Below are 10524 nucleotides of genomic sequence, written 5' to 3'. Positions count from 1 at the left end.
TCGCATAGATTGGTTTGTATCAAGGTAGAGTTTGTGGTTCGTTCACCGCGAATACAATGAACGACCTCCACCAAGAATGATCTATTTGATGTGGCAGGTCTATTGGACACGACATGTCTCAGAGTGGCCACTACAAACAACTGTGTATGCAGGTAAACCCGGGCAAAAGTCGGGCCGGGCCGGGCTTGTAAAAGCCCGACCTTCATTTCTCAAGCCCGAGCCCGGCCTGAAGCCCGAAATACTCCATGTTTTCAAGCCCGAGCCTAGCCTGAAATCAAGTCCGAAGCCCGAAAGCCCGGCCCGAATGTTGTTTTTTAGTACGCGCACATGCAAGCCCGACCCGAAATACAGAAAAACTGGAGCCCGAGCCTGGCCCGAACTATCTTTCGGGCTGCAAAACAAAGCCCGAGCCCGAGCCCAGCCCGAATGTGAAGCTTGACCCGGCCCGGCCCGGGTTTTTCGGGCCGGGTAGTCGGGTCGGGCTGCCCATGCCTAGGTTTACATGCAGGATTGAGGGTTCGAATATGCCGATAGGAGGATGAGAGGAGGGGGTTGAAAGGCGGCTACATCTTTTTTCTTTTTAATTGCCTTTACTAATTGTGGATAAAGTAAGTTATCTAAATATGCAAATACAGGATACAACCTATATGACAAGATAAAGCTAGGTGCACAAGATCCACAAGTAAACAAAGCTAGCAATAACTTGAAGATAGTAAATGATGAGGCACAAAATAACCACAAGTTGGAGTTGAAGGAATTATCCCCCATTTCACACACTTGGAGAAATAATAATCTTCGTTGGAGAGGTATAGGGAACACAAGTACCCCCCACAACACAAAGTATTGCCTTCTTCTCCTTTGAGCCTCCAACACAAAGTAGGAGCTCAAATAGCTAGTGGTTTGCCTTGAGGTGACCATCAATCCTTCCCAAGCTTCTCAGTTAGCTAAACTTGCATCTAGATCTACTTAGGACATATTTGTTGGATATGTGTCAAACACTCAAAATTCTACAATAAATTCGTCAAACGTGTTGAAAAATCTTGTGTTGTGGATTTTGATGAAGATAATGGATCCCAAGTGGAGCAAGTTGTTCCCAGTGTCGTAGGTGATATAGATTCTTCTGAAGCTACAAGGACATGGGTGTTGTAAACATCTTACACATTGAACAAGCTCAAGTGATGAAGGAGAAGAGTCAAGTTCAACACACGTAGAACCTCCTACCTCAACAAAAAGGTTAACACAATGATCAAGATCAATTCATACTTGAAGATCAACTTCCTATCCAAGAACATGTCCCTCAATCAAGTGAACAAGACCAAGGGCAATGTCATTCAAGTGACCAAGCTCAAGTTAGAGTTTAAACATCAAATGTTGACATCCCAAGGAGAAGCTCGCAAGTTGAGCTCAAGCTTCAAATGAAGATTGAGCATTAATTGATGAAGCTATGTGTACAAAACAAAACACCATGCACATTTGCAGCATGTCCAACAGTACGCAACATCGAAAAATCTTGGTTTTCACAGCCCTCTCACCATCACAATGCAGGCGCCGCCTTTTGTTGAATTCGAGCTGGCTCGCTAACCATGAACCCGACACACCAAGTGCCTGTTAGAGCTATATTAGGCAATCCTTGACTCATTCCATTCTACCATGATATCCGTTGGAGCTCGGTGGTGCGAACTCAAGCTCCATAGTGAGGTATCCATGAAGCAGCATGTATTCAACTCAAACACCACTCTAGAGTATGCCCATGGCGCGAGCTCCAGGCCACTAACTGTCATGGAGGAGGACACTTGGGAGGGGATCGAAGGAGGGGGACACATGAGGAACCGCGAGACGAGTAGCAGTCGGGCGGATATGACATCTGGGAGAGGAGTGTTTGGAATAGGAAGGAGACAAGGTGGAGGAACCTATCAATATCCATCGGTAGGTTGATAACAATCATTTACATTGACACTACTTGTCGATTGAAACCAATATGTTTGCCTTTAGAAGCCCCTTGCCATAAAACTACGATAACCTTTAAAACTAAATTGAAATTGGAAAAAGCTAGTGGTCAACCGATCGATCTTTCCTCTCACATCCACCACGTTCTATGCTTTGACACATGTTTTGATGGGTAAGCGCACCGCTTCTTTCCATCTCTATCTCTGACGAAATGGCCGCATATTTTTATCTCTCCTATCCATGCGTTGAATCTCATCTGACCATGCAGAGTGCTCCGTACTACAGTTCTTATAACTGAGCACCTGTTTCGAAAAAGTATACCGCAATAAATGGGGTGATGCAGAGACCACGGGTTGCTCTCTTCGAGTTGCAGCCGTCGGCGGTCTTGCAAGTTTTGGCAACAACAGTCTTGTTGCAGGAATACATAGAAGAAGTTAGAGATGTTGGGTCTATTGCAATGGAAGTTTTGCAACAAGAGTCTTGTTACAAACAAATAGAGAAGAAGTTTTGTATCAAGGGTCTTGTTGCAGAAAAATAGAGAAGAAAAAGTTTTGCAATAAGGGTCTTGTTGCAGTAAATTAAATAAGAGAATATTTTGCATCAGATGTTTTGTTGTAGAAAATTAGAGAAGAAGAGATTTTTGTAACATGACTCTTGTTGTAGAAAGTTAGAGAAGAAAAGGTTCGTAGCAAGAGTATTGTTGCAGAAAATTATGCTTTTCAGAAAACAAATTGTACGCAAGAAAACCTTATGCGATTACAGTATAACCAAGAAACTATGATTGCATTCATCCTAAGGACAAAGAACTGAAAATCATTCACCCATTGTTTTGCTAAAAGATAAAATTGCCCTTACATATCTCCCAGCTTAGTTAACGTTAACGACACTCTCTGAACATGTACAAAACAAGAGTTATATCCGGCAAGACTTCTACGGCGTGATGTGTCCAAGTTACATCATCATTCAGACATTTCATCATACAGTAGTACGGAGCAGTGCATTAGCTAACTCGGTGCCGGCGGCTATGGCGAGTGGCGGAGGACTTGCTTGGGCGTGTACCGGGCGGCAAGCAGCAGGTAGAGCAGCAGGTTGCCGGCGCTGATGACGGCCCACAGCCAGAAGTAGTAGTCCAGGTGCCCCTCGTTGAGGTCGCGCGCCAGCCACCCGGGCCTCAGCGCCGCCACCGCGGTCACCACCACCGAGTTGACGTAGAACCCCAGCGACAGCGCGAGGAAGGAGAAGGCGGAGCAGATGCTGCGCATCGACGCCGGCGCCTCCCCGTAGAAGAACTCCAGCTGCGCGATCCCGCAGAACACGTCCGACCCGGCCACCAGCACGAACTGCGGCACCTGCCACGCGATGCCCATCTTCCTGCCCGCGCCGGCCACGTGCAGCCGCCGGCTCTCCACCAGCGCCGCCGTCGCCATCGCCAGAACCACCAGGACCCTCCCCACGCCCATCCGCTGGAGCTGGGACAGCCCGGCGCTCCCGGCTCGGCCCCATCTCCTGGCGAGCGGCATGATGACGGCGTCGTGCAGAAGCACCCACAGCAGCATGAACACCACCTCGATCGACACCATCGACGCCACCGGCACCTTCACCTTCCCGAGCAGCTTGTTGTCCATGGTCATCCCCTGCTGGATGAAGGTGGTGGTCATCTGCCCCAGGGACGCCGCGTAGAGCACGCACGTCACCCAGATGGGCACCATGCGCGCCAGGATCTTGACGGCCTCCACCTCGCTCACCGTGCACAGATTCCACGGGCCTTCGCGGCCGTCGCCGCCCTTCGCCGCGGCCTTGTCCAGGCACCTGAGCCCCTTGGTGTGCGCCAGCTTCTGCAGGTCGTCGTCTTCCGCCACCTCGTGCAGGCCAAGGTCACCTTGACCCGCGGCTGCAGGCAGCCTGGTCTTCCTCTTCTTGACGGACGCCACCACCACCCTGAGGATGTCCCTGAGCGGGCTGCCGGCGGGGAGCTGCACCCTGTACCAGGGCGTGCCGGCCAGGAAGCCCGCGGCCGCCAGGAGCAGGCAGAGCGCGGAGACGCCGAAGCCGAGCGCCCAGGACACGTTCTGCTGCAGCCAGGACACGAGCGTCCCGGCCACGAAGATGCCGAGGTTGATGGCGCCGAAGAACCAGGTGAAGAAGGACTGCTTCCTCCGGCTCTCCTCCGGGCTGCTGTCGTCGTACTGCTCCGCCCCGAACGGGAGCAGCGCCGACTTGACGCCCCCCGTGCCGATGGAGGTCAAGTACAGCGCCGCGAAGAAGACGGAGAACTGGGTCCGTGAGGCCGGCGGGCACGAGAGCCCCTGGCACGACGACGGCCGGAAGGGCGAGATCGCCGCGGACAGGGTGAGCAGCACGAGGCCCTGCATCCATCGATCGACATTTCATTTCCCCATCAATCTCAACTACAGTACGACTTTTGCCTGACGGAATCACAAGTGAAGTCATGAAGATAAGAGGAGGATACTGACGGCGAGGTAGAAGAGGAGCGAGACGACGATGGTGTTGTACTTGCCCCAGCAGCTGTCGGCGAGGAAGGCGCCGAGGACGGGGACGATGAAGGTGGTGCCGTTCCAGGTGTCGACGTGGGCGGCGTTGAAGGCGGTGGTGCCATGGAGCACGGTGCCCAGGTAGATGACCAGGTTCAGCGCAACGCCGGAGAAGGCGATGCTCTCCAGCAACTCGAAGCCTGCACACCACAGCCAGTCATTCATTCAGCCACATGAATCAATGGAAATCGTCGTCGTCGTTGGTTACTTACCCATAACAATGGCAGGCCCTGTCCAGGTGAAGGGGCGCGGTTTCCCCGCCACCGCCGTCATCTTGGCAGCAGCGGCCGGCGACGAGGAGGAGGAGGAGGACGACCCATGGCCGGACTCGAGCGCGGCCATCTCCTTGCCATTACCAGCAGAGGACGCCATCTGCAGGCCGCATCCAGATTCAGCGAGTAAAGATCGACCAGGAGCAAAGACGGAAGGTTCTAATGACTGTGACAGACAGACAAGGCAGCGGGATGAAATGAAATGAATGAAACAGTAACTAAAATAGTAAACCGCGAGACCGGAGTGGGCGCAAATCCCCCGGAATTGATGAGCTCGGCGGATTTGGTCGCGCGCGGTGAAAGTCAAGCTACAGGGCGAGGCAGAGCGTCATGCCGCTCGGCCTCGGACAAGTACGGGCGGAGAGGATAAACGAGCTGGATCAACCAAACCCGCGGGCAGCGACGCCACCGCAGTGCACTGAAAAACCCAAAGAAAGGATGTGCGGCGTACCTCGTCCGTCAGAGGCGGCCGTGGGCGTGCGGGCGGTGCGGGACCGTGAGCCTTGGCGCCATCCATGGTTGTTGGGGCAGAAGGCGGAGGGATAGGCGGCGGGTCACGTCACCTTCCCTTGCAACCCAAGACACCAAGGCAGCCCGGATTCGCCACGGAAGCCCCGTTTCAGGCAGCTACGGCCAACCCAACCGTCCTTCGATGCCGCTCTCGCGTTTGCTGATGTGCATGGGACGTGGGCGGCGACAGTCTAGCTGCTGCTTCTCATTTTCCTTTGGCCTCAGAGTTAAGCTCGGAGTAGACCAGGCACGCGCATTTGATACTGCGTCCAGTTGTCACTAAGAATACTACTGCACTACTGACATTGCTGCAAGATAACAGCGAGGAGAGCACTGGAAGGCATCCAGATTCAGACGAGCAGTCGAGCACCGCTTGCTGTTATAGTTTATGACTTGGGCTACTTCTGGTCAGCTCTTCATCGGCCACTAGGCAGGCAGTTGCGACTTGCGACCACTTAATTAGGCCGCGGGATTAGCTCGATGCATGAGCTAAAACTATAGCAGCCAATGACCCAACCTTGCGTCTGTCCGCGTTCACGGTGCTGGCACTAGTCTAGTATTGCCGATCCAGCTCAACTTGCAACTTGCCTGGCTACTTGGGTTTCCTGGAACTGCTGGCGACGGGCAACCTCGCCATGTGACTCTCATCAATCCCAACCAATTCCCCAACTACTGGGCTAGGCACATTGATTCAAGTGTGATCCGCAAATGTGTTGCTGGTCAACAAGAACCGCTCAAGAGATGTATTGCTGGAAGTTCAGATGTTAGGTAGGCCATAGAAGTGAGGCCTCTTGGTGAATAAACGCGGATAGCACCCCAGCAGAGTCATACTAGTGAGAATTCAAAGTTCAGATGTATTGATGTATGCACAGCTGCAAACAGAGGGAGCTAGCTTTGTTTCATTTCTGTTCCAAAGGCACTTTTTATATTTATTCAAATGAACACAGCTACAGGAATTTTGGGCGATATTTAATTACATCGAACTGGTTTTGTAGACGGTACATACACAACAAAGAGGATGAAAAACGTACGCCTGTGACCGACAGCAAACCGTGTTCACCGGAGCTCGACTTTCTTCACCGTGTAATTCTTGGCGAATGCCGTGTACACAACAAAGTTCACCGCGCCGATCCCCGCCCACAGCCAGAAGTAGTAGTCGAGATGCCCGTCGTTCAGGTCGGCGGGAAGCCAGCCCTGCCCGCCCCCGCTCTTCGTCAGAGCGGCGATGGCCCAGATGATCATCGAGTTCAGGTAATATCCAAGCGACATCGCAAGGAACGAGAACGCCGAGCACAGGCTCCGCATCGACATGGGGGCCTCCGAGTAGAAGAACTCGAGCTGAGCTATGCCGCAGAACACGTCGGAGCAGGCGATGAGCATGAACTGGGGGAGCTGCCATGCTATGCTCAGGTTGTGGCCGGCCCTGATGCTGCGCAGCCTCCACATTTCAACCAGCGCCGCCGCGGCCAGCGCCGGGACCGCTAGGAACCGGCCGACGCCCATCCGCTGCAGCTGCGTGAGCCCGGCGACGTTTCCGGTGTATCGTCTGGCTACCGGGATCACAATGCTGTCCTGGATCACGACAAAGATCATCATGAAGACCACCGAGGCAGAGTTCATGGAAGCAGGAGGGACGGAGAAGGATCCAATCTTTGTGTTCATTTTGTTCCCCTGTTGGATGAAGGTGGTGGCCGTTTGGCACATGGAAGCTGCGTAGAACACGCTGGTGAACCATATTGGAAGCATCCGAACAAGGATCTTCACTTCCTCCACCTGAGTTACTGTGCATAGCATCCATGGACGCCCAGAAAGGCTCTCCTTTATCTCTTGGTCCCCTAAGACTACGGCAGCCTTATCTAAGCACCTGAAAGAATTCCAATGTCAATGTGCAGAATACATATTCGACTAAAAGGTAACAAAGCACCTGAAAGAATTCAACTGTCAAAGTGCAGAATACCTATTCGACTGAAAGGTAACAAAAATGACTCAAATTGCACACAAACTTTACCACGAGTCCATGATTATAACTAACACGTTACACGTAACAGAAACTGGATTTGCTGTATTATACTGTAGTACAAATGCAAAAATTCTACGTATTGTCTTTTTTAAAGGAGGGTAACTACAAGTGCAATGAACACAGCCACAGAAAATTCTAAAAAATTCTAATGTTTGATCATTATATAACATAACATGACTCACATGTACAATGTTGCGAGAGACAACTTAATTCTATCTGGTAGATTAGGGCCCTGTTTGGGATCTCTCCACTCCGCTCAACTCCACGGAGCTGCGGAGCTCGATTTGAGCTGCTCCGTAAAAAGCTGCAGCAGCCCGCTCCGCTCCGGGAGCTGAGTCACGGAAGCGGAGAGAAACCGAACAGGCCCTAGATGGGGCTAATTAGGACTGATATGTTTCATGACATTTTTTTTACTAATTACAATCGGAGGTTGTGGTTGAAGAATAGTACTCCTTTTAGCTTGCAAAAACATCTTATATTCTGGGACGGAGGACCTCGAGTACAATATGAGGACAGACTGAGCTTAATTTCTCTTTGAGATTCACATGAACAAATCAAGGCCACATGTCAATGTAACCTTTTGATACAAAAATCACATTTTTTTAGAAGAACAAAAAAAAAATCACATTTTCCCAGCAGCTCTAACAACACCATTCTTTACAAGAAAAAGGATATAAAAAACGCTACTGATTTCATAAATATGTTTTGACTCTATTTTCGTAAAATAATGTTAAGGGGGATATTACACCTTCCATATGTCTATTTGTAGCTAGTGGGGAATTCTTGAAATCATGTGAAATAAGTTTCTTTTTACAACAAACAAATTTGAACTAACTTGTCCGGCTATGCTACCAGCCTGGATTTCATCATGTGATAAACGTACCTGAATCCTTCGGTATGTGCCAATTTGTTTGGTGCCTCATTGGTTAAGTCGGTTTCATTCCCATCAAACAATATTGAGCTATCAGCAGGAACCTCCACTTTCCTCTTTTTAAATGATGCGACAAACACCGCTACAAGACTTTTCAGTGGGCTTCCAGTAGGAAGTTGAACCCTGTAGATTGGTGTTCCTGCCAAGAAGGCAACTGTGGCGATAATGAGGCATATCGATGAGATGCCGAATCCAAGAGACCAAGCAACATTTTGCTGTATCCATACAACAACTGTCCCCGAGATGAAGACGCCAAGGTTAATGGCAATGAAGAACCAGCTAAAGAAAGCCTGCTTCTTTTTACTCTGCTCAAGGTTTGAATCATCATACTGATCAGCTCCAAGTGGGAGCAAAGCTGATTTAACCCCTCCAGTCCCAACCGAGACAAGGTATAGTGCAGTAAAGAAGACAAAATTCTGAAACCCTGTGGCAGGAGGGCATGAAGTTCCTTCACATGCGGCGGGTTGTAAAGATGGAATGATCGCCGAAGCAGTTATGATGAGCAGCCCCTATTTGTTGACAGACAAATTGAGGAGTTAAGAAATCACACATGATGACTGCAATAAAATGAGCATAACAGAGAGCAAGTTCTGAATTTGTAGAATGCATGTACTTACAGTAAGATAGAATATTATGGAGATTGCGACGGTCTTGTACTTCCCCCAGTATGTATCAGCAAGAAATGCTCCGAGAACGGGCGTGAGGAACGTGGTGCCGTTCCATGTATCGACATTCGCGGCATTTGAAGCCGTAGTTCCATGAAGGACCTTCCCAAGATATACTACCAAGTTGAGGGCAATACCAGCGTAGGCAATGCTCTCCAAGAACTCAAACGCTGCGGTGAAAAGGAGTGTTAATTTGTTTGCAAGAGAAGAAAATGTTCATAGTATAGTAGGTTTGTTTGCATCCATGAGACTGGTAGGAAGTAACATGAGGAGGAGCTGACCCAAGATAATAGCAGGAGCCTTCCAGTTGAAGGGTTTGCCGTTGTGATTTGCCGACGGGACCTGTATGCATGGAGAAACAGATGAAGCAAGTTAAAGGTGACCAGATTGTGCGACTTGAAATGAGGAAGAAAATGGTTGACCAATTTAGGGAGCAGGGATGAGAGCCGAGAGATTTAGTTTGAGGTGGATAGCAAGTGCCCAAGCGTCAGTGCAGAGGAGTGGCAAGCAGGAGTGCGAATCTAAGGTGGAATTTGGATGTAATGTAAGTGAGCCGAGATCGGAATGTGCGCGCTGCTTGCTGCTACAAGCAAGCGAGCGACGGGGAGATCTAACAGGATGAGCGCCGTGTACTTACAGTCTACTACAATGAGAGTAGTACTAAAATTGAGCAACACCAACCCTATCTGACAAACCCGGAGCCGAATCTGAAGCCCGTGGCGTGGCCATGAATCCGAGGAGCCTGATCTCAACCTCTCCCTACTTGCGACGCGAGAGATGCTGGTGGTGGTGCAAGAAGTAGAAGAAGATTTGTGATGTAGTAGAGGCGCCGAGCCAGAGCCAGAGCCAGAGCAGAGAAATAAATGGGTGGCGGGTAGGCAGGCGTTTTTGGGGAATGGGCTTTTCCGGTGGGCAAGGCGGGGTTACCTGGTTGGGGCTGTGCTGGTGGGAGAGGAGGGGCGCCTCTCCGGCCTCCGCGTCCATGGCGTGCCGCTGCCGCTGCCGGCCGTGGGTGCCGACGGAGGCTGGCCGGAGCGGGGCTCCCTCCGACTCTCTCACCTCACCTTCCCCCGGGTCCGCTTCCTCCCCGTTCCAGCCTTCCAGCTACTCCTACTTGGTGGTCGTCCTTGGCACGGCACGTAGCCGCCAGTACCAACGACTTTTATTTGCTCTCATCGAACCGTGGCTTCATTATTTGCGCGCGTCGCGTTTACGCGCGCGTTGCGTATTCTAATTATCTCCGTCGTTTTCTATTCGGATCCACCCAACTTCATTCATTTCCTTATGTCCTCGAGCTCGAGTATACTACTGCTGTAGACACGGATCTTCCCTGACTGATTCCCTCCCGTAGCAGTAGCAGTAGCACCGGCGACTTTCCTCCACTCGTGTTGAGCATGTCCTTTATTTTGTTTTCCCTGAGGAAAAACGTAGCAGTAGCAGTGGCACCGACGACTTTCCTCCGCTCGTGTTGAGCATGTCCTTTATTTTGTTTTCCTTTAGTTCATAGGGTAAGAAAATCATAGAAATAGGAAAATCATGACATGTATCTTAAATTCTATGAAGCCTTTTTTGGTTCATAGGGTAGGAAAAATGTATGAATAGAAAAGTCATAGAAAATGAAATGACA

General features: G+C 50.5%; 2 protein-coding genes across 7 annotated transcripts; both read right to left on the bottom strand.

Moving 5' to 3' along the window:
- Positions 1-2754: 2754 nt before the first annotated feature.
- Positions 2755-5676, bottom strand: LOC125511818 (protein NRT1/ PTR FAMILY 8.3-like). Of its 5 annotated transcripts, none has more exons than XM_048677141.1 (4): positions 5223-5676; positions 4712-4937; positions 4422-4639; positions 2755-4313 (listed from the first exon to the last, which is right to left on the bottom strand). In XM_048677141.1, exons 1-4 carry the CDS (start codon positions 5286-5288, stop codon positions 2970-2972), a joined length of 1854 nt encoding a protein of 617 aa, XP_048533098.1. In that variant the 5' UTR covers positions 5289-5676; the 3' UTR covers positions 2755-2969. The 5 variants fall into 5 exon arrangements, with proteins under 5 accessions (XP_048533098.1, XP_048533099.1, XP_048533102.1 ...); XM_048677142.1 differs by having other exon boundaries at positions 4712-4871; positions 5223-5656; XM_048677145.1 differs by lacking the exon at positions 5223-5676 and adding an exon at positions 4991-5198 and having other exon boundaries at positions 4712-4871.
- A 507-nt stretch (positions 5677-6183) lies between these two features.
- On the bottom strand, positions 6184-10119 carry LOC125511874 (protein NRT1/ PTR FAMILY 8.5-like). 2 transcript variants are annotated; one of them, XM_048677147.1, is made up of 5 exons: positions 9825-10119; positions 9179-9239; positions 8850-9067; positions 8185-8741; positions 6184-7145 (listed from the first exon to the last, which is right to left on the bottom strand). In XM_048677147.1, exons 1-5 carry the CDS (start codon positions 9879-9881, stop codon positions 6338-6340), a joined length of 1701 nt encoding a protein of 566 aa, XP_048533104.1. In that variant the 5' UTR covers positions 9882-10119; the 3' UTR covers positions 6184-6337. The 2 variants fall into 2 exon arrangements, with proteins under 2 accessions (XP_048533104.1, XP_048533105.1); XM_048677148.1 differs by lacking the exon at positions 9825-10119 and adding an exon at positions 9579-9780.
- Between the last annotated feature and the right edge of the window lie 405 nt (positions 10120-10524).

Source organism: Triticum urartu, chromosome 1, assembly GCF_003073215.2.
Source record: "Triticum urartu cultivar G1812 chromosome 1, Tu2.1, whole genome shotgun sequence".
Taxonomy (NCBI): Eukaryota; Viridiplantae; Streptophyta; class Magnoliopsida; order Poales; family Poaceae; genus Triticum; species Triticum urartu.
The sequence above is the reverse complement of the archived record's forward strand: the minus strand, read 5'-3'. Positions and strand labels throughout refer to the sequence as shown.

Bases quoted from the DNA above. Each gene is read 5' to 3' on its own strand.
- LOC125511818 (XM_048677141.1), bottom strand. From the start codon at position 5,288: ATGGATGGCGCCAAGGCTCACGGTCCCGCACCGCCCGCACGCCCACGG. The intron at 4,938-5,222 runs GTACGCCGCACA...TGTCTGTCACAG, and splicing joins GGCCGCCTCTGACGGACGAG to TCATTAGAACCTTCCGTCTT. The intron at 4,314-4,421 runs GTCAGTATCCTC...CGATGGATGCAG, and splicing joins CGCTCCTCTTCTACCTCGCC to GGCCTCGTGCTGCTCACCCT.
- LOC125511874 (XM_048677147.1), bottom strand. From the start codon at position 9,881: ATGGACGCGGAGGCCGGAGAGGCGCCCCTCCTCTCCCACCAGCACAGC. The intron at 9,240-9,824 runs GTAACCCCGCCT...CCATGCATACAG, and splicing joins ACCAGCACAGCCCCAACCAG to GTCCCGTCGGCAAATCACAA. The intron at 9,068-9,178 runs GTCAGCTCCTCC...TTTTCACCGCAG, and splicing joins GGCTCCTGCTATTATCTTGG to CGTTTGAGTTCTTGGAGAGC.